This window comes from Leptodactylus fuscus, chromosome 9, assembly GCF_031893055.1.
Source record: "Leptodactylus fuscus isolate aLepFus1 chromosome 9, aLepFus1.hap2, whole genome shotgun sequence".
Classification (NCBI taxonomy): Eukaryota; Metazoa; Chordata; class Amphibia; order Anura; family Leptodactylidae; genus Leptodactylus; species Leptodactylus fuscus.
Genome location: NC_134273.1, coordinates 50,323,628 through 50,347,787, shown reverse-complemented (window position 1 = coordinate 50,347,787; position 24,160 = coordinate 50,323,628). Strand labels below are relative to the sequence as shown.

The following is a 24,160-nucleotide window of genomic DNA, read 5'->3' as shown; positions in this document are numbered from 1 at the left end:
AGGTGCAATCTTTCTAGCTGCGATACTCTTCCCTGTTAGGCCATTTTTGTGCAGTGCAATGATGACTGCACGTGTTTCTTTAGAGATAACCATGGTTAACAGAAGATAAACAATCATGTCAAGCACCAGCCTCCTTTTAAAGTGTCCAGTGGTGTCTTTCTTACTTAATCATGACAGATTGATCTCCAGCCCTGTCCTCATCAACACCCACACCTATGTTAATGGAGCAATCACTGAAACGATGTTAGCTGGTCCTTTTAAGGCAGGGCTGCAATGATGTTGAAATGTGTTTTGGGGGATAAAGTTCATTTTCTAGGCAAAATATTGACTTTGCAAGTAATTGCTGTTAAGTTGATCACTCTTTATAACATTCTGGAGTATATGCAAATTGCCATTAGAAAAACTGAAGCAGTAGACTTTGTAAAAATTAATATTTGTATCATTCTCAAAACTTTTGGCCATGACTGTACCTTCGATCCCTTGGAAAAATGCCACCTCTCCGATGGTGCTGCCTGAGGTAGCCGCCTCACTCTGCCTCATTAGAAATACACCCCTAATTGTCCCTAGCTCCTGCTTATGTCTGTCCCTGCAGCAAGAGTAATGTGAAATGACTATACCTAAAATGGCGCTGGTTTTTATAGGGCTGTGACATCACCAGGGTGGCTGCCTGCTGATTAGCTACACACTTTGCATCATGGGCGATTCTGCGTTCCCAGAGTTCTCTGCCTCTTTTCTTAAAATGTTCAACGGCCATTTTATTAAAAAATGCGATTCGATGTATCGAAGCTTGAAGATATCCGGATTCTTGGCAAATCGAAGATTTCCTGAAATTTGGATCGAATTCCACTTCTGCAGAATCGATTCACTCATCCCTAATAATAATGCGTGTGGGGAAGGGTTTATAATACTGATGGGAAACATACTATGTACAGTAGAACATAAGGTGCTAAAAGGAGTGGTATAAAAGCGGAAATTCTCATCTTTCATATGACACTAAGGTTGGAGTTTTATGTGTACTATTTGCAGAGATATTACTGGTTGAAAATACAGTAGTTTTTGGATATTAATATGAAGCTGCATAAAAATATCCCAATCCTGCCTGTGTTTTCAATCAATGATATATCTGGAAATGATAAGGGAATCTCCTCTTTTATATGATATGAAACAAGTTTTATAATGCCCAAGATAATACCGTTTGAAGTGACCCTTATTTTTTCTTTATTACACCCACAAGTCCATACACAGTATACAGTAAGAAGTAAAGTACAGCTCTCTGTAGAGAAGCAGGAGTAAAGCACTAAAGGATTTAAAGAATAAAGGATTTCACAGAAATGAACCAAAATGTGTTAATAAAGTCTATAACTAAATTGACATAATGCTGCCAAAAAAACGGAAAGGTTGTTTGAAAGTTTAGTTGCTGTTTATGTACTGTATATTACATAGAAGTTATACAAAGCTGTAGTAGTATATAGCATTGTAACAAAAAGGAATTATATTGTAGTATTACATTTATATTAATAAGAGTGTAATACAAGTAATACAATAGTAATGGATAGGGGATATCATCACTCCTTGGGGAGAGACCACCATTTAGGTGTGTGGAGACTTATTGAGCCTGACTTCCTAATTACATCATGGAAGACAGATTTGCGTATTCTTCCCATAGTAATGGATACTAAGTTATACAGGGATGGCGAGTAGAGATACAGATGTTTCTCTCTCTGGTGTTGGTAGGTAAATTGTATGAGCTGAATAAACATGGTTTTCATTTATCTAGGAAAACTTTTTTTTTTTTTTTTTATTGGGGGAAGAGGAAAACATACATTCAAGCCATCAATTTTCAAGTCATTATTCCAATGTTGGGTAATTCTTATTCTTATCACTAGAGCCAGATTATATTACGTATAAAATGTGTGGTTGCCTAGGGCCCTAGGCCGTAAATCTAAAAAAATCTATTATTTCTGCATTGCAAAAAACTTGTATTTTTCAGTTGATGACACAGGTTGAGGGCTTGTTTTATTTGTTGGATGAACTTTTTATTTGTACTATTTTAAGGTTTATACGTAGGGTTGAGCCGATCTTGACTTTTCAGGATCGATTTTGAAATCCGATTTCCAATCATTTTTCATCTCGATCCCAATTCTGTTCCTAATGCAAGTCTATGTTGGTGTTTGCACTGACCACTTTTGTGCAGTATTCCAGACACTGAAGAACCAAACAGACGTCATGCAGCTGTGCCCACTCCACAGCCATAAGATGGAGGTTTACCGGGGCAACATTTGTACGTCGGGCTTCTCTCGTCATCAAAAGATGGATTATTGCTGGCTTCTGTTCGACATACCTCTACAGCATATGCAATGTCGAATTCCACCTGGTGGGGACATCACCTATGAGTCTGTGAATGGGCAAGCGGTGTTTGCGTTGAAACTGAGCCATGAGAGCTGAAGCTACCTTGGTCCATGTTATATGGGCACACAATGTTCTTACTTTGTTAACCCCTTAAGGACCAGGCCATTTTTTAGTTTCGCATTTTCGTTTTTCCCTCCTCACATTTCAAGAGCCATAACTTTTTCATTTTTCAGTTCACAGAGTCACATGATGGCTTATTGTTTGCGGGACAAATTGTACTTTGTAATGGCATCATTCAATATGCTGTGCAATGTACTGGGAAGCTGGAAAAAAATTCAGAATGAGGTGCAATTGGAGAAAAAATGCATTTGCGCCATTTTCTTATGGGTTTAATTTTTACAGCGTTCACTGTTTGGTACAAATGACATGTTACCTGTGTTCTACGTGTCAGTACGAACGCGGTGATACCAAATTTATATAGTATTTGAAATGTTTTGATACTTTTAAAAAAATGATAAACTTTGCAAAATAGAAAAAAATTTTTGTGTCATCATGTTCTAACACCTGTAACTTTTTCATATTTCCATGTATGGAGCTGGTTGTGGTGTCTTTTTATGCGGGACAAGATGACGTTTCTATTGATACCATTTGGGGAAAGATCTGATGGTTTGATCACTTTTTATTCAATTTTTTATAGGAGGCAAAGTGTTGAAAAAAACGCTTTTTGGCTGTTTTTATTTTTTTTGCCGCTACGCCGTTCGCAGTACGGGATAAATGTTTTAATATTCTAATAGTTCGGGCATTTTGGAGCGCGGGGATACCTAATATGTTTATGTTTAATGTTCTTTAATTACTTTTATAGCTAATCTAGGGAAAGGGGGGTGATTTGAACTTTTATATTTTTTTTTATTTTTTTAATACTTTTAAAAACTTTTTTTTTCTTCTGTTACATTTATGATCAGACCCCTTACGTACCTTGAAACCTAGGGGGTCTGATCGCTCATACTATTCACTGCAATACTACAGTACTGCAGTGAATAGCAGAATCCCAGCACTTCTATTAGACGATGCCTCTGGCATCGTCTAATAGATCTCGGGCAGAGACAAGCCTGGAAGCCTTCAATAGGCTTCCGGCTGTCATAGCAACCGATCACCGCCCTCATGTGACGTTCAGGAGGGCGGCGATCGGGGAAACATGGCGGCGCCCATGCCGCCTGCGCTGTTTACACGCTGCGGTCGCGTTTGACCGCAGTGTGTAAAGGGTTAACAGCAGCGATCGGCTCGGGCACCGACCGCTGCTGTTATTGGCAGGTCCTGGCTGTATTATACAGCCGGCATCTGCCGTGTATGGAGCGAGCTCAGCGTGTGAGCTCGCTCTATACATCCCCATGCGACCCATGACGTACAGTTACGTCAAGGGTCGCTAAGGGGTTAATCAGGGGTGCAAGATTGGGATAGTGTTTCAAGAACACTTGCACTACCAAATTGAATACATGAGCAAGGCAAGGTATATGCATCAAGGGGAACAAATTCAGGGCCGCCACCAAATTTCTACCATTGTCGCAGACCACGTTGCCTATTTTGAGGTCTAGCAGACCAAACCATAACTCAGTTTCAGCAATTATTGCATCTTTGATGTTTTCGGCAGTGTTCCCCCAAACTAATTAATTTGAGTACTGCTTGCTGCCTTCGCCCGCTAGCACGCCGATACAAATGAGGTGCATTTCCAGACCCATGATGTGATAGAGGTTCTGGTGTGGAACTCATTCCGTCCCCGGAACTCTCAGGAAATGAACTTTCAGAATTTGTTGAAGGGGAAGTTGGAACCCCCAATGACTTCTGAACGACCCTCCTTCGTGTTGGAAGAACAGACGACAAACTGCCATCAACATTTTGACAAGGGTCAAACATGTTGATCAATGTGCGGTCAGAGATAGGTAGTGCCCCTGCCCATGCTGGCTAGTCCACGTGTCTGTTGTCAAAAGCACACATCCACTAACAGATTGCTTTAGGGCATGCTTGATCTGTTGCTTGACATACTCCTGCAAGTCAGGGACCGCCTTTCGTGAAAAGTAATGGTGGCTTGGTACAACATATTGGGGCACAGCATGGGCCATCAGGGAGCGAAAAGCCTTTGATTCTACAAAACAGAAAGGGACCATTTCCAAAGCCAGTAGTTTTGAAATGCTGGGGGTAAGCAGCTTAGCACGCTCATGTGTGGCTGGATAGGTTTTTTTCCTTTCCATTACTTGCTGGAGGGTGGGCTGAATATTAGAGCCAGAAAGAGAGGAACATGTTGGAGCAATTGGCATGCGAAATTCAGACGTGGCTCTTTGGCCAGTGGTTCCTGTAATTGTTTTAAGCCAATTGCTTGACTGTTGTCCAGCACTGCTGCCTGGCACACATGAAGTTGGTGTGTACGTGGCACTGGCATTGGAAAAGTAGGTGGAAGAACTCACCAAAGCTCATGGTGGATCAATGTTCACAGGCACATCCCTGTCTTTACATACTTGTTTATTATACATTTTTAAAAGTGCTGGGTGTACAGATTTCAGATGCCTAGGCATAGCATTTGTATTGAGGTGCCTAGTGTCCTTTCCTCGCTAAGTGACTGCTTGCAAGTCTTGCATATCACCCTCATTGGGTCATTTTCATCTTTGGTGAAATATAACCACACAGTTTGTTTGGAGCCTTTCTTTTTTGGATTAGCAATTTTAGGTGCTTTGGGTGCGCAATGCCGGTGGGAGTAGAGTTTACTGGTGTGCGTGTTATAACTAGGATTTGTGCATCAATTGGATGACGTTTTGGTGGCACTGGCAAATGAACTTGAACCTCATCATTAGAGATGAGCGAGTACTGTTCGTATCAGCCGATCCAAACAGCACGCTCCATAGAAATGAATGGATGCACATGGTACTTCCGCTTTGACGGCGGCTGGCCGCTTAGCCCCCCGTGTGCCGGCTACGTCCATTCATTTCTATGCGAGCGTGCTGTTCGGATCGGCTGATCCGAACAGTACTCGCTCATCTCTACTCATCATCAGAAGTAGTTCCCTGATCCTCTTCACGTGGAGACCAAGTTTTGTCAACATAGTCATCATCCACTGGCTCTTGTGAACAATCTTCTACACTAACACATGGACTGGCCTGGATGCTGGTGAAGGCAGCCGCATCTGGAATTTGTGTTTCGTCATTGTCAGATGACAGCAGTATGTCTGTGAACTTGGACATTGAATGATCAAATAATGCAGCAGATCCCTCAGCTTCTTCCAAATTTGTTGGACAGGTTAATTTAGAAGGGGGTGAACTGGATCTCCATTGAAAATTTTGCACAGCAGATGACCCAAAGCTTCATTCAGTGGAATATGAGGAGGAATTCCTTCCAGAAGAAGATGCTTCAATATATGAAGTAATAAGTTCTCTGTGGACTGGCTTATCAGCATTCAGAATACCGGATTCGCCACACATCAGCAATTCTGACGCCTGTTTTTTCTCTTTCATGGCAGGTGGTTGAGCACTGGCTAGAGCACCTCTTTTGGGTCCTTTTCCTTTTTTGGTATTGGGGGGCATGTTTTTTTTTTTTTAATAAAATAGTAACTTTCAAGTGATGAAGCAGTTTTTATTTAGTTGAGTGACTGGAGAGTTCCCCTTTTTAATAGGAACAGCCTCTCTGTTTTTTAGAAAAAAAATGTAGATATACGTTTTTTAAAAAAATCTGAATATAGTTTGACGGCAGAGCTGCCTATTGGATGAAGACAGCCACTTTTTTTTTCAGAAATGAACGGATGCCTTTCTGTGATAGGTATATATAAATCTGAGGACAGAGCTGCCTATTGGATTTGGACAGCCATTGTTTGTCGTAAATGAACGGATGCCTTTCTGTGATAGGTATATATAAATCTGGGGCCACACGGTGGCTCAGTGGTTAGCACTGCAGCCTTGCAGCGCTGGAGTCCTGGTGTTCAAATCCCGCCAAGGGCATAAAACCATCTGTAAGGAGTTTGTATGTTCTCCCTGTGTTTGCATGGATTTCCATCCCATATCCCAAAAAAGACATACTGATAGGGAAAAATGTACATTGTGAGCCCTATGTGGGGTTCACAATCTACATAAAAAAAAAAAAAAAAAAAAAAAAGGTGTATATAACTCTGAGGACAGAGCTGCCTATTGGATATGGACAGACACTGGTTGTCATAAATGAACGGATGCCTTTCTGTGAAAGGTATATATATATATATATATATATATATATATCTGAGGACAGAACTGCCTATTGGATTATAGACAGCCACTGGTTGTCAGAAACGAACAGATGCCTTTCTGTGAAAGGTATATATATATATCTGAGAACAGAACTGCCTATTGGATTATAGACAGCCACTGGTTGTCAGAAATGAACGGATGCCTATTGTGAAAGGTATATAAAGACTGAGCACTATAACACCCCCACTAGCACAGCTAAACACCTGCCTACACTGACTCTAGCTACCACTGAGATCCTCTCCCTAGCTAGTATGTACAGCAAAATGGTGGCATCAGCATCATCACTGCCCTTATATAGAGGGGTGTAATGATGCTGCCGACAACCAATGAGATTACTGCCCATAGCTAGCATGGTGCCTGAGTTTCAGGCACCATGTTAGCTATTCCCACAATGATTGGCCAGTAGTATTGTGGGAACATAACCAACGACCTCGATCCCACCGGAAAAGATCGTGTTCGGAATTCCGAACGCGATTGTGAAATTTACTCGATCGCCATTCGGAATCCGATCGCTCAACCTTATTTACAGGGTTTAATTTCTTGATCAATTTTTTTTTTTTTTGTGAGCAAAATGACCAAAAAACATTTTTGTAGATTTTTTTTTCCATTGTTTTATGGCATTCACCATGTAGGTTAAATAGTGCTTTAGTTTTAGGCTGGGGCCTCACATAGAGTGAGCAATTGCAAAAACACAGTGTTTTTGCGGCAAGGCAGAAATGCTGCAGCAAAAAAAAAAATAGTATTTGCAAAGTGGATGGGATTCTAGCCAAACTCATCTTTACATTATAGAAAAATATCCACAGCGGAAATGCAGTGATTTAAAAAACCGTTGTTTTTGCATATTGCTGCACATCCATTATACCTTCAGAAAATGTTGGTGTTCTCCATATGGACATAGAAGAAGCAAAAAAAGTTTGCATAGGAAAACTCTGCTCACTTTGTGTAAAAAGCGTTGCAGAAAAAAACGCAATGCACGATTCTGCCACATTTTTTCTACTTCGTTTTTTTTTTTGCTGCACCTCACAGCATGGGGACTTAGCCATATTGTATAGGTTGATAGAGATGCAGCAATACCAATGCATTGCTATATATATTTGACAACACAGAATGCAAACAAGACAAACAACAACAAAGGGAGGTCAGCTAGCCAAGGGTACATTGACCCTTTCGCTGCCAGGCACGTACACTGTACGTGCTCCCAAGGTGGCACTTCAGTAGCCGAGGACGTACTTAGTACGTCCTCCCTACTAATGCCGATATCTCTGGACTGCATCAACATATCTTGATGCTTTAAAATGCATTTTAAAGAAGAGACTCTCATCTTTAAAATGATACCAGGGACTTGATGATTTTACTTACAGTCTTGGAGCCATTCACTGTTGAAAACACTATTTGGCATTGAGATCCAACTGCAGATCTCAATTCCTGACAGTGTTTCAACAGTGAATTTCTCCAATCATCGAGTTCTTGATATCATTTTAAAGATGAGATTATCCTCTTTAAAATGCAATTGAAAGCATCAAGATATGTTGATGCAGTCCAAAGATATAGTGCTCCAAAGTGTCCCCCCCCCCCCTCCTGTCTAAGCAAGCAATTTGCGATCTAACAAGAAAGGAAGAGGGACACGGAGCAGCCCAACAGAGAGAGAGAGAGACACGCAGAAACGATCTCTCTCTCTGCATAACTTGTATGTGACAGCAGGAGGGGGTTGGCAGGGACTCTATTGTCCCTATTGACCCTTCTCCTGCCAATCAGAGCGTATACTATACATTTGTCTCTGATTGTCACATACAGTTATAATGTAATCCCCCCCTGAGCTTTTCTAGTGGGGTATTCTTATGTTATACCTCCTGAACATAACCAGGAAGTTTGTTGGCACTGTGACCCAGACGTTTACCGTTGTCCAGGTCGCAGGCCAAAAAAAAAAAAAGTCGCACCAAACACTTAAACAACATATACATAAAGTCACAAATAAAGTTTACATTTCACCCAATCCCTGTCCTGTCTATACCTGAGCTTTCTACAGTAAAATATGTCTCTAGTGATGTCCATTACATGCTAAAATAATAGTAATAACGATTATCACTAGAGATGAACGTATAGATTGCTAAAATTATTATAGGGGGATGGAAAATAACATTTTTATGTAAAGTCCTATTTAATTTGCATGCACAAAATGGGATGGCGCATTTCTGCGATTTTGGCGATTCTTTAACACCCGCCCCTGTAAATATATACATGTGTGGTATGTATGAACTCCTCACATATTGCAGTTTTATGGACAGTACATTATGTTTGCAGAAAGGGATTTCTTGAGCCGCACTTTAGTGGCAAATTTGAATTTTTGCGCAATTTTTGCTAGCAATCTCTGTTTGCGACAAAGTTGAATGAAGGTGGTTGTATATATAAACTATTAAATTGTGTTTTTATATACGGTATGCTGTGTACTCTGAAAAAAGTTAGATTTTGGTATCACAGTCACAGTTTGGTAGGTGCAGTATAGCTTTTTAACATATTAGTGAACAACAGCAAAATCCTGCTTGTCTTCTGTATTCGTGTTTTTGGGAGTCCGAGCTCTTGTTGTAGTTGATGTTTACGGTACATATAGTATATATACACATTGTATACACCATAAGCTATTATTTTAAAAGTATTTTGTATATGAATGTGAGATTGAACATGAGTTTTAGGTGCAAATATGTGTTTTAGCGTATTTTTTCAAAAAATTATTTGTGTTGTTCGCAAAGTTGCATGAAGGTGGATGTGGCTATCGATGACCCATTAAGACATTTGCAATCTTCAGATTGTCTACTTTCAAAAAATATATAGGGTTTAGGGGTTCACTTACTTTTCATGGTGTGTAATCCCTACATTATATAGGATGATACTTTTTTAACATTTCCAGCTTCAAAGCAGAATTTTGTTCCTTCCAGTTCTAGCGATTTTCTGAAGACACGTGCATGCGGGTTCAGGCCATAGTGATATGTATGAACTCTGCACATGTTGAACTCTTATTTTTAGGAGGTTTGGTGCATTTAATTTTTTGTTTGGTTTCCGCTTTTAACAACTAATATACATTTATTTGCATTTTTTCATAAAACATTCACTTTAAATCAAAATTGCATGAAGGTGCCTGTTCGTATACAGTACCAAGTGGCATTCTGACAATGCTGCAGGTGTCTACTTTAAGAAAATATATAAGTATGGGGGGGTTAGATGCTTTTTTAATGTTGCAATTTAGGTTTGATTTGTCCATCTCAAAACTGTGAAAATTGCTCTGGCTACTGGAGGTGCAAAATTTCCAGAGACTCTTGGCAGCGAAAAGGTTAATAGTCGAGCAACGCAGTGTAGAATCAAAAAACAAGAGAATAGTCAAAAGGGAAGCCAAAGGTCAGATGCAAGTAATACAATAGAAGCAGAAAGAGGAGCTAGCAGGGACAAAGTCTAATGACAGAGTCAAAATAGCCAGCAAGCCTATGTGGGCTGATGGCCTGTATATAGGAAGCCAAAGACCCGCCCTAGGCTTGATTGGAAGACAGGCTGTCAATCACACAGGCAAGGCTAGAATTAACCGTTAGTTAAACATAGGGAAACAAAGTGCAGGAGATATGTGTGGTGGAAATTCAATTACAGAAATAGAGCAGTGTTCACACAGTGCAACGAAAAACACTAAGTAACTGATCAAACTGAACACGCCTCCTGCACCGCAGTGTGCGAGCAGAGGGTGGCGCTGAGACCCGAGGCAGACACATTACAACAACTTCTAAAACCCCGTAGACTTGATTCAATTCACACAACCGAGTTTAGCCAAAGATTTCACCTGCTGTTTTTGAATAGACTACATCCTTTAACAAATCTATGAACTTCTATATATCGAATGGAACTGTGTCTGCACTAGCTTTCCCAGCTGGTAAATATTGTCCAGAACTTTGCTACTACAACTCTGTTACACTGCAGCCGCTGCAAACAGCAGGGGTCTCCTGATTTAGGCCCCTGCCAATATGCTATTGATGACTTATACTAAGGAAATGTCATGAATAGTATACTAATGGGACAATCCCTTTAATTGCAGCTGGTCAAGTAAGATACCAATATCATTCAATATAGAATAGTAAATACGCTATATAATAATACATATGCAACAAGAAAAAAAACTAATTACAGTCGACTCTCGATTTAACGTATTGGTATATAACGTATATAGGCTATAACGTATATTTTCTCAGGTCCCGACTAATCTACATGTATTTTTATCCCGTTATAACGTAATATGGTTTGCATAGAACGTACTTTTTTGGACCCCCGCAGCCAATTGCAAGCCACATATAACGTAGAACGTTGTGTACAGGAGGGTCCCACCCAGCCAATCGCATGCATTTTCTGCCGCGTATAACGTAGCACGTTATACGTGCGAGCCTCTGACGAGTCTCTCACCACAGTGCCCTCTGGGTAGATTAGTTCACCGGAAGGAAGTCGTACGTGTCTCGTGTCGTGTGAAGTTCCGGTTTTGGTTGTTTATTGGCGTCAGAATGCCTCCCAAAAAGAGGACTAAGCTTACTGTGCAGCAGAAGGTAAGCGTGACATGGAGTTGCACACTGGTAAAGATGGTTTTGTGTTTATTGCATCACGATTTCATTACTGTACGTGTCTATTCTCATCGATCAGGTTGAAATCATACGGGAGTTGGAAGGCAACTCTAGCCTCAGACAGACAGATCTCGCAAATCGCTACAATATGCCTCTGACGACGGTTAATACCATTGTGAGAAACAAAAAGCATATCCTAGAGCAGAGCGAGAAACTCGGGAAGATGTCAGGAAAACTTTCCAAATTCCGCAAAGCAAAGCATGAGGAATTGGAAAACATTTTGATGAAGTGGATTAACCAAGCACGAGCTGCCGGAATTAATATTGATGGTTCGGTTGTCAGGGAAAAGGCAAACACTTTAGCAGCAAAAATGAATGTGAAAGACTTTGTTGCTTCCAGTGGCTGGTTCACGAGATTTAAGGAACGAAACAGTCTTTCGTATTGTGTTGCTGCTGGCGAAAGTGGGGCTGTAGATGTGGCTACTGTTGAAACTTGGACAACGGAGCAACTGCCGCAGATTTTAGAGAAATACGACCTAAAAGATGTCTTCAACACTGATGAGACTGGCGTATTTTTTAATTTGATGCCGAATCGCACTATCGCTGTAAAGTGGGAGAAATGCCACGGGGGCAAAATGAGCAAGGAGAGGATCACCGTACTCGTTACCACCAATGCGGACGGCTCGGAGAAGATTCCTATACTGGTGATAGGCAAGTAAACTAAAATTACAGTACAGTACTGTATAAACGAGTTTCACTAAATTTAATTTAAATGTTGAATTACTGTAAATTTGCCTTGCAGGCAAGTACAAGAAGCCACGTTGTTTCAAGAACGTACGCACACTGCCGTGTGAGTACAAAAACAACACCAAAGCTTGGATGACGGGCGATTTTTTCGTGCAATTTTTGAGAGCCTTCGACGCAAAGATGGGTACACGCAACAGGAAAGTGGCCCTCTTCCTGGATTGTTGCCCCGCGCACCCACAAGAAGTGGAGGGTTTACGCAACGTAGACCTCTATTTTTTCCCCGCCTAATTGCACAAGTAGATTGCAGCCACTCAATTTGGGTGTAATTAAGTCCCTCAAGTACAATTACAGGCGTTTGCTCGTGCAGCGGGCACTTGCGCTGATGGAGCGCAACCAATTGGATCAGTTAAAACCGGACCTTCTCCAGGCCATGCACTTCCTGGTAGCTTCGTGGAACAAAGTGACCCCCGCTTGCATCAAGAATTGTTTCCAGAAAGCAGGGTTTGAAAGTGCTGGAAACCACACTCAACCTTCAGAGCTAGAAGCAGCTGGAGCAGCAGTGATTTTGTATCAAAATGAGGAAGAAGAAATGGAGCAAGCAGAAATCCCAGGTGACGCCGAAGAAGTTATTGATACACCAAGCTGGGAACTCATCGCAGGGTCTGGTTTAGATTTCGAAACGTACGCAACCATGGACGATGAGGTGATTACATCAGAAGTGCTTTCTGTTGAGGAAATATACGAAATACGAGCAGGAGGAGGAGTGTATTGTTGAGGAACCAAATTCTGATTCTGAAAGCAGCAATTCCGTTTCCGAAACAATCGTGCCAAAATATTCTGATGTTCTCAATTCATTTCAAAAGGTGAAGACTTTCATTAGCGCTTTTGATGTCGGCGAACTTATCATTAATCAGGTAGCAAACGTCGAGAGTGTGCTGTGTGGGTTGCGCACCAAAGCTGTGCAAAAACAAACCCGTATTGAGGACTTCTTCTGTCCTAAAAAGTGAATGATATGGACACACACACACGGACATACAGTACTGTATAAATAAATGTAAATAGTTTTAATTTGGCTTCTGCGTTCTGACATTCTTACATTCGCCGTTATGTGCATGACACGCGCATGTACGTACAGTATTTTATAGGGCCGAAAAAGGTGCTATCGTGAATAACGTAGTCAGGGTCCGGCACAGTGAAATACGTTATATACGTATAACGTATTCACCTTATAACGTATTTTTTTTCCCGGTCCCAGCAATACGTTATATCGAGAGTCGACTGTATATGTTTCATTTAAAATATATTAATAGTTTATTTTCCTACTTTCAGTCAATATAGTAACATATTAATGTTCTTTTTTCCCTTTTACAGGAAGAGAGACATACGGGATAGATATTTCAAGTGATATCATGGATTGTTATGAGTCCCTGAATAAACTTCTGGCCAATAAAGGTAAGATACATGAGAATATTTTTATGTTTTAAAGGGATTGTGCAGTTCATTTGTGTTGATGACCTATCATTAAAGATAGCTGATTAGCTTGTACAAGCCTTGTGAACACTTCACTGTGTACATAGCACACAATCTGCTTTTATAGCTGCCATAAGATGTAATTACAGCTTCATTCCATAGAAGGGAATGGGATGAGATTGTAGTTTCATACACCCTCCCAGCGTGGAATTTATTAAGATAGATTATCCCTTTCACTGCATATGGAGCTTTAAAGTATAGTATGTCTCCTTTAGAGATAGATCAATTCGGCCAGATAGTCATTTGACCACACTAGTACGGGTTTAAGAAATTTCACTAAAAGTTATATGTTAATTTTATTTCCATCACTTTAGTTGTAGTATTTATATGTGTGACAGGGTTAAATCACCAGACTGAATCTATATATTGTGTGCAAAGAAGTAGAAAATTGGGGCTTTTTCATCAATTTTCAGGAGGAAATTTTTACATCCCTGTATAGCTATCCCTGTAAGTTCTGGGTGTGAGTCTATTACTGAGTGAAGGATGCTTTGCTTACACGATTTTCCCTAATGACAAAAATGCCCCAGAGAAGAGGTGCACGATTTGTTGAAAGCAAGGAATACATAGGGACACCTGTTAGGAATCTCAGTACTGTTCACTGCTGGTGCCTTAGGCCTGGTTCACACCTGCGTCAGTCTCCGCGCAAGTCATGCGGATAGGAAAGTAGATCATGAAGTACTTTTTTGATGTATGTTCCATGCGGACACTGCGAAGAAAGCACACAGACCCCATTCTAGTCTATGGGGTCCGTGTGCTTTCATAAGCTCACTGCTTACCAATGCGTTCGGTAGTCCATTCGGGTGGTCCCCATGCGGACTCCCCGAACGGGTTACTGAACACAGAAGTGAACCAGGCCTAGGCTGTGTTCACACGGAGTAACACGCCGCTCATTCTAACATGTAAACACGTGTCAGAATGAGCGCAGTAAAACAGAATCCCATTGACTTTTAATGGGTTTGGTCTTACGTGAGCTACCCATTTAAGTCAATGGGAGGCTTTTTTAATGCGCATATCGCATTGAAAGCAATAGGTAAAAAAGACTCCCATTGAGTTCAATGGGTAGCGTGCATAAGACCGAACCCATTGAAGTCAATGGGATTTTTTTTACTGTGCTTACTCTGACACGTGTTTACGTGTCAGAATGAGCGGCACGTTACTCCGTGTGAACGCAGCCTTAAGTTTATCATGCTTTACTACTGAGTGAACTGTGCATGCCTGAGAATTCAGATGCAGCAGTGTGATCTGGCTGGAAGAACATCTGGTGAGGAGGATGGTCAGACAGAGTAGAAGCAATGGAGGGGCGTGAATAAAGGTATGACGTGGGGGGATCCTCAGATGCCCTGTGGAATACCCAGGGTGCTCGGTGGGCTTATTTACATAAAGTAATTAACGATGATTACAAAGGAATGGTGGGGAGAATGAAAAAAAGAAGGTAGTAGTAGAATAACCTTTTTAAAGGCTATCCAGGAATGTCTTTATCTCAAAACCACTGATACCAATGAGAATCTCTTAAATTTCCGAACAACAACAAAAATGAATGCCCTCCAATGTCCATCCATACCTAGCCTCTGTGGGAAAAAAAAATTGCTTTAGGCTAAAGCCCCACGGGCTGGAACCGCCGCGCTAAAGTGCTGCGGGAACAATCGCGGCATGAACGCATTTCCCGCAGAAAGTTCACTGAGTTTTCCTCCGTGGACTTTCTGTTACAATTATATCTATGGGAATGCCGCCGACGTTGCCATAGATATAATTGACATGCTGAGATTTTCAAAACCGCAACAGTTTTGGAAATCGCGAGTCCGTGCTGCGACTTTTTCCGCAAAGTGTCCACTTTGCAAGTACTGTACAATACCGCGATTTTCCCTGTGGCGGAAACACAGTGTTTCCGGCCCATGGGGCCCTGGCCTAAGGGAGCCTTCACACTGAGTAAGGGTGCATTCACACTGAGTAAACGCTAGCTTATTTTGTAGAGTAAAATTACACTTGTAAATTTTGCTATCCCATTGACTTCAATGATATTTTTTTACAAGTGTAAAAATACGCCTGTAAAAAATACGCCTGTAAAAAATACGCCTGTAAAAATACGCCTGTAAAATGTCATTGAAGTCAATGGGATAGCAAAATTTACAAGTGTAATTTTACTCTACAAAATAAGCTAGCGTTTACTCAGTGTGAATGCACCCTAAACGCGCGTGTATTTTTGTAAAATACACTTGTAAAAATACACGTATAAAAATAAGACTCCCATTGACTTCAATGACATTTTACAGGCGTATTTTTACACGTGTAAAAAATATAATTGAAGTCAATGGGAGTCTTATTTTTACATGTGTATTTTGCAAAAATACACGCGCGTTTACTCCGTGTGAAGGCTCCCTAAGACTAAGGCTACACATTGAAGAAAAGCTGCGTTTTTGTTACAGATTTTGCTGTGGGGTTTTTTTTTGTGAGCCAGAGTCAAAGCCAAGAGTAGCTTCAAAAGTAATACAGAATATATAGGGAGCAGTTATACTTGTCGATTCTGCTGAGTCTACTCATTACTTTTTAGCTCAAAAATCTGAAGCTGCACCAAAATTTAAACTTAAAAGCATGTAGTTTTAGCCTTAGAGTATACCACACTTTCATGAATTATTAGCTTCAATTTGAAATTTTAATCCATTCTATAAAATGCAAAAAAATGTTCGGACTTTGCTGATTGAATAATTATTATTAGAGATGAGCGAACACTAAAATGTTCGAGGTTCGAAATTCGATTCGAACAGCCGCTCACTGTTCGAGTGTTCGAATGGGTTTCGAACCCCATTATAGTCTATGGGGAACATAAACTCGTTAAGGGGGAAACCCAAATTCGTGTCTGGAGGGTCACCAAGTCCACTATGACACCCCAGGAAATGATACCAACACCCTGGAATGACACTGGGACAGCAGGGGAAGCATGTCTGGGGGCATAAAAGTCACTTTATTTCATGGAAATCCCTGTCAGTTTGCGATTTTCGCAAGCTAACTTTTCCCCATAGAAATGCATTGGCCAGTGCTGATTGGCCAGAGTACGGAACTCGACCAATCAGCGCTGGCTCTGCTGGAGGAGGCGGAGTCTAAGATCGCTCCACACCAGTCTCCATTCAGGTCCGACCTTAGACTCCGCCTCCTCCGGCAGAGCCAGCGCTGATTGGCCGAAGGCTGGCCAATGCATTCCTATGCGAATGCAGAGACTTAGCAGTGCTGAGTCAGTTTTGCTCAACTACACATCTGATGCACACTCGGCACTGCTACATCAGATGTAGCAATCTGATGTAGCAGAGCCGAGGGTGCACTAGAACCCCTGTGCAAACTCAGTTCACGCTAATAGAATGCATTGGCCAGCGCTGATTGGCCAATGCATTCTATTAGCCCGATGAAGTAGAGCTGAATGTGTGTGCTAAGCACACTCATTCAGCACTGCTTCATCACGCCAATACAATGCATTAGCCAGTGCTGATTGGCCAGAGTACGGAATTCGGCCAATCAGCGCTGGCCAATGCATTCTATTAGCCCGATGAAGTAGAGCTGAATGTGTGTGCTAAGCACACACATTCAGCACTGCTTCATCACGCCAATACAATGCATTAGCCAGTGCTGATTGGCCAGAGTACGGAATTCGGCCAATCAGCGCTGGCCAATGCATTCTATTAGCCCGATGAAGTAGAGCTGAATGTGTGTGCTAAGCACACACATTCAGCACTGCTTCATCACGCCAATACAATGCATTAGCCAGTGCTGATTGGCCAGAGTACGGAATTCGGCCAATCAGCGCTGACTCTGCTGGAGGAGGCGGAGTCTAAGATCGCTCCACACCAGTCTCCATTCAGGTCCGACCTTAGACTCCGCCTCCTCCAGCAGAGCCAGCGCTGATTGGCCGAATTCCGTACTCTGGCCAATCAGCACTGGCTAATGCATTGTATTGGCGTGATGAAGCAGTGCTGAATGTGTGTGCTTAGCACACACATTCAGCTCTACTTCATCGGGCTAATAGAATGCATTGGCCAGCGCTGATTGGCCAGAGTACGGAATTCGGCCAATCAGCGCTGGCTCTGCTGGAGGAGGCGGAGTCTAAGATCGCTCCACACCAGTCTCCATTCAGGTCCGACCTTAGACTCCGCCTCCTCCAGCAGAGCCAGCGCTGATTGGCCAGAGTACGGAATTCGGCCAATCAGCACTGGCTAATGCATTGTATTGGCGTGATGAAGCAGTGCTGAATGTGTGTGCTTAGCACACACATTCAGCTCTACTTCATCGGGCTAATAGAATGCATTGGCCAGCGCTGATTGGCCGAATTCCGTACTCTGGCCAATCAGCACTGGCTAATGCATTGTATTGGCGTGATGAAGCAGTGCTGAATGTGTGTGCTTAGCACACACATTCAGCTCTACTTCATCGGGCTAATAGAATGCATTGGCCAATCAGCGCTGGCCAATGCATTCTATTAGCGTGAACTGAGTTTGCACAGGGGTTCTAGTGCACCCTCGGCTCTGCTACATCAGATTGCTACATCTGATGTAGCAGTGCCGAGTGTGCATCAGATGTGTAGTTGAGCAAAACTGACTCAGCACTGCTAAGTCTCTGCATTCGCATAGGAATGCATTGGCCAGCCTTCGGCCAATCAGCGCTGGCTCTGCCGGAGGAGGCGGAGTCTAAGGTCGGACCTGAATGGAGACTGGTGTGGAGCGATCTTAGACTCCGCCTCCTCCAGCAGAGCCAGCGCTGATTGGTCGAGTTCCGTACTCTGGCCAATCAGCGCTGGCCAATGCATTCTATTAGCCCGATGAAGTAGAGCTGAATGTGTGTGCTTAGCACACACATTCAGCTCTACTTCATCAGGCTAATAGAATACATTGGCCAATCAGCGCTGGCCAATGCATTCTATTAGCTTGATGAAGCAGAGTGTGCACAAGGGTTCAAGCGCACCCTCGGCTCTGATGTAGCAGAGCTGAGGGTGCACAAGGGTTCAAGTGCACCCTCGGCTCTCCTACATCAGAGCCGAGGGTGCGCTTGAACCCTTGTGCAGCCTCGGCTCTGCTACATCAGAGCCGAGGGTGCGCTTGAACCCTTGTGCACACTCTGCTTCATCAAGCTAATAGAATGCATTGGCCAGCACTGATTGGCCAGAGTACGGAATTCGGCCAATCAGCACTGGCCAATGCATCCCTATGGGAAAAAGTTTATCTCACAAAAATCACAATTACACACCCGATAGAGCCCCAAAAAGTTATTTTTAATAACATTCCCCCCTAAATAAAGGTTATCCCTAGCTATCCCTGCCTGTACAGCTATCCCTGTCTCATAGTCACAAAGTTCACATTCTCATATGACCCGGATTTGAAATCCACTATTCGTCTAAAATGGAGGTCACCTGATTTCGGCAGCCAATGACTTTTTCCAATTTTTTTCAATGCCCCCGGTGTCGTAGTTCCTGTCCCACCTCCCCTGCGCTGTTATTGGTGCAAAAAAGGCGCCAGGGAAGGTGGGAGGGGAATCGAATTTTGGCGCACTTTACCACGCGGTGTTCGATTCGATTCGAACATGGCGAACACCCTGATATCCGATCGAACATGTGTTCGATAGAACACTGTTCGCTCATCTCTAATTATTATGTATTTTTTCTATGCCATAACCCAATTTCAATAAATGACAACATACACTTTACTTCTACAAAGAAAGAGTACGGTGGGGGGGGGGGCAAGTCTTTTAAAAAACGTTTCCCCCTAATTACAATTTCTATAATACTTATAATTCCCCTAAATTAATACCTCTGGGAATACCCTGTCCTATGCTACAGACAGCCACCAAACCTCAGGAATATGATTATTAGCAGCTCACTGACACCTCCAACTAACACAGGAACATTCCCATGTGGACAGAAGAGGTGCAAGACCTGCCTCCACATACTGACCACCGACAGGATAGAGATACCAAACTCTAACAGGGAATATAAAATCCCAAGTGTGTTCATCTGTAACACACCTAATGTGGTGTATTTGATCATTTGCACCAAATGTTCCACTGAAAATCTGTATGTTGGAGAGACCGGACAGAAACTCAGAATGAGAATTAACTCACATCGCCATACAATCAAAGAACAGAGAACTGATCTTCCCGTGCCAAATCATTTTTGCCAGGAAGATCATAATATCACCAGTGACATGAAAATCGAAACAGCGACTGATTTATGAGTACAAGGCCATGACCCTATTCCAGACGTTGGACAATGGAATCAACATCGCATGTAGGTTTATGTCTTTTTATACAAATCATTAAGACAGCCATTAAGATAAGAACCTGGGATCTGGCAATTGATTGTTAGTTTTTATAAGTATATAGTAATAAGCCTCTTCCCCCCTCCCTCCTGTAATCCTACCCCTGTGTCCAGTTATAAATATGCAGCCTCTAGAAGGTGTTTTTTTTTAGTTATATCTGAAGAAGAAGCTCAGAGGAAGCTTCAAAACGTTATATTCTGTCATCATTATGAGTTAGCCATTAAAAAAGGTATCACCTACTGAAGACTTGCAAAGTTTTTTTGTTTTTTATATTTTATACCTCTGGGATAAACATTTGAAAAAGTAACTTCTAAAATCCAATAAGAAGTACATATACATCTCCTAGATCTGTCTTCCAGATCAATAATTTTCGCATTTAAACCTCTATTTGCAGCAACTAAACCATAAACTTCTTTTTGAATAACCAACATTTTGCCCTCCAAAGAACCCAACCTCTCTTCCACCTCTGTCACCCTATTGCTAATGTTCCCCATATTGTCTCAGGAAAATGTTTACAGCCCACTGTGGAATGAGTTCATCTGAAATTCCAGTCCCTCCATTGATTGCTTTGTCCACTATACTATCTCCAAAATTTGCTTTTCTTCTAAAGAAATATCAACACTTTGCAATATTGACAGAACAAGCTCTACTTGGGTTCCCTTTACACCTCCAACACATTTCTCCACCTCAGGTTCCTCGGTTTCCTTCCAAACCTCTGTGCCTCTTGCACCACCATCTTCTCCTCATTATACTCTTCCCCAAGATAAAATTACCAATGACTAGACAGTGAAAAAATCTGTCCCACCTCGTCGCTGATCAGCTGGCTGAGGTTGAGGCATCCATGCTTTCTACATCTATTAGTGGAATCCCAGATTCCACTTAAAATCGGCAGATTGAAAAGTTCTACAAGCAGGAATTTTCTCTCCGCTGATTTCAGTATAAAATCAGCGGAAACCCAGTGGACCCCAGTATAGCTTATTGGTTCGTCGGTTTTAACTCGTGTAACTGCTTTTTAATCAGGTAGTGTTTCCGTCTTTCGGATTTCCATGCAGACCTGAATGACGGAAAACCAAATGCTAATGTGAACCTAGCATTATTGGTTTGGTTTTCCTGCTGTTTACGCTGCTACCAGTTCCCACACCAGATTCCATTTTTCTTCCTCCTTAGCATTGCCGCTTACTACTGCATCATATTGTTTCTGCACACCATCCTTCAAAAACACATATAGGAGGAGAGGAATTAGGATAAAATTCATTCATGAGAACTGTCCATACATAGAAGAGATTTAGATATATTTATTAGCAGGGGCTAAAACAGTTTGACACCTCACAGACAACCACGATTAATAAATTGACTACATACCCCTTCCCGCTGCATACTAGTATTGTTCACAGTTATCATTGTCTTTTTCCAAAGTCAGAAATAGAACTTATTAAATTAAATCATAAACACATTTGGTATTCCTGCTTCTGAAAATGCCCAAACTACAAACATATACTCTTCCCATACAGGGAAAAAGGTTGTGGCACCTACTAAGAAGTCTAGTTCTTCAACTAAAAGCAGTCTTTGATGAGTTGGATGAGAACAGTCAGCATTGTGTACAAGCAGAGGAGGAAGACATGACCGATGGTGGTGGTGGTGGAGGTAGTAGTGTCATCGGATATGGTTTACTACTAGTAGTTGTTCTGGTAGGAGTGGCTAGGGATAAATAAGGAGGTGGAGATTATGAGGGTATGCAGGAACCTTATGGCTATGATATGTCATAAAAAATTAGGGAAGATGATGACATTGCCAATGAAGGTGATTGTTCTGCACATAGGACCTTGCAACTGGGTTAGAGTGAGAAGGTGACATCAGATGAAGAGGGTGGTGGCAGTGGTGATAGTGTTGACAGTAATGAGTCCACCCAATGTGCAACCCCAACATCTAAAATGCCTTCCTGGGTAAGACTTAAGGGAACCTTGCAGGGTAGGGGGTGGTGGTACTGCTGCTGATAGTGGCAGATGCATTTTGGGTGCTGCTGGTATTGGCAGTAGCAACTACACACAGTCATCTCCCATGTGAGAACTTTTATTTCTACATTGTTAACAATAAATTCACAGAAGTGTGCAGGAACCCCAGGCAGAAACTTAGCCATGGCCATGTAAATGTAGGAGTGACATCTCTATGCACTCACCTAAAAAGGCATCACTATATTATTTGGTATAATAGGCTTTGCAGTGTAATTTTCAGGGAAAGTGAGCAAGACTGTTCTTCACCCAGTGATCATCCTTGTAGGCAGGCCACATCTACACCTAGCACATGGTTGTAATTATCACCATCATCACAAACTGTTTCTTGTATTTCTCTCTCCTCTTCTTCCACATCAACGTCAGTAATCCATAATTGAATGTGTGTTCAGGAAACAGCAATATGTTCCCAGTCATCCAGCCGTTCTACAACTTAATGCGTACCTGGCCAAGTAGTTAGTGGATTCCAGGGGTGTAATTTGAGGGGGTGCAGAAGGTGTAGTCACACCAGGGCCCAGGAGCCTTAGGGGGCCCATAAGCACTGGCATCAGTATTGAGAATGCAGTTTCCATCTCTCCCCCAAGCCAAGGAGACCCACAGATTACCCCTAACTACACTAAGGTTGATTAAACTCCTTAGCATCCATAACCATCACTATCAAAAATTCACTGTAGGGATGAGGTAGGGAGCCCAGGACAAAAGATTGCATCAGGGCCCACAAGACTTTAGTTCCGCTACTGGTGGATTCCACTGTGTTTTTGATTAACTCATGGCTTGTGCTCAACCTCGATGGAGGAACCTAGCTACTATTATTTCTCTAGAAAAGCTGTCTCTTCTTTATATCACCATGGGTCAGAGAATGTATGCCTTTTCTTGGATATGTCAGTATGGGGGAAAGGTGCACACCACCATTGACACAGAGAGCAGCAATTATGTACAAGGAAAATACATGACGGTCATGGCACACTGGGTCAATGTTTTGAGTACCAGTGGCCACAGTCCACAAATGCAACAAGGCCAGGTGATAAAACTGATCCTGCACAAACAAGGTGGAACTAACACCATGCAGGGTCCATCCACTTCTTCTGAATCCTTTTCTTTGGACTGTTTCCATCCACCATTTTCACCAGGGCAAACCATTACTTCCATTCCTCCTATCCCTAATTTCATGGTTATAAAGTGAAGCGTTGCCATGCAGTTTTCCAATTTATAAGCCTGGATCAGAGGAACCACAGAGTGCAGGAGTGGACTCACTGTATCCTGGAGAAAATATCCTGCTGAATGGTTTCTTGCCAACTCCAATTGGACAGCATTGCCAGCAACAATGGCACCAACATTGTTGCTTGCTGTGCTGAAGTTAAGCTGAATAACACACTGTCCCTCTATGGTGCATGTGCTTAATCTGGTGGTTCGCCACTATATTAACCTGTATATGGGCTTAAAGGAGGTGTTCCTCATGGCCACAAAAGTCTATGTGCATTTAAAGAGGACCTTTAAATGCAGTTTTATTTACAGCTAGAAAATCTATAGTGCGCAGAATTCAGTGCACTGTCACCTTTCCCGTTATGTGCCCCGGGGCAAGAGATATCTGTGCCATTACCAATATCTCTTCACTGTCAGAAGGGCATTCCTGACAGTCTAGCTGGTCTGTGAGGAATGCCACTCCTGACAGTACAGTCCATAATCTCCTTACTATCCAGCCATGACGACTGTAGAGTCCATAGAGTAGTACTGGGGCGTTCCTCACAGCTCAGCGTCATGGTTAGGCGGTAAGGAACCCCTAACAGTACAGAGCTATGGACAGTACTGTCAGGAGGGGCATTCCTTACTGAACGGTACATAACGGGAAAGCTGTACACTGTCAGCTTTCTAGCGATATATATATAAAAACGCACATGCCCGAGGACATGAAAGGTCCTCTTTAATCCATTCATATGTCGCAAAGAAACACTCTGCTCAATTTTCAGCATCAAAGCAGTCTGCTCTTTCCCAGGCCACCTCACTCAGCCAGCGCTCCACCTCCACTGCTAATGACGCAGCTACAAGCAACAGTAGTAAAAGCAGCAACAGCAGCCAGTACGGTATCAGGAACATGATGAACCAAAAATTTGTCAGCTTCCGGCACCAACCAAAGCTACAATAGGTAACCGACACCCACTCGCTGCACTAGCATTTATATCCTAAGAGATAACTATGACCCCATGGAATTATGGGACAATAAGCACTGGCCTTAATCGTAATGGCCAAGAGGGTGTTCAGTGATGCTGCTGGTGTTGTAATCCTCTCCCTGTATCATCATGTTCCATTTACTGTACTGCTGATGTTGCCTGATATTCCTAAACAGCTACCACCACTGAGACAAACATGTTCTGCGGTGTGGTCCAT

General features: G+C 42.3%; 1 protein-coding gene across 1 annotated transcript in view; it reads left to right on the top strand.

The window, feature by feature from the left end:
- Positions 1 to 13,349: 13,349 nt before the first annotated feature.
- RGS21 (regulator of G protein signaling 21) overlaps positions 13,350 to 24,160 on the top strand; it is a 32,681-nt gene continuing 21,870 nt past the window's right edge. The window contains exon 1 of the mRNA XM_075286724.1: positions 13,350 to 13,395. Within this exon, the coding sequence (XP_075142825.1) occupies positions 13,353 to 13,395 (43 nt within the window). The 5' untranslated portion in view covers positions 13,350 to 13,352. The remainder of the gene's footprint in view (positions 13,396 to 24,160) is intronic.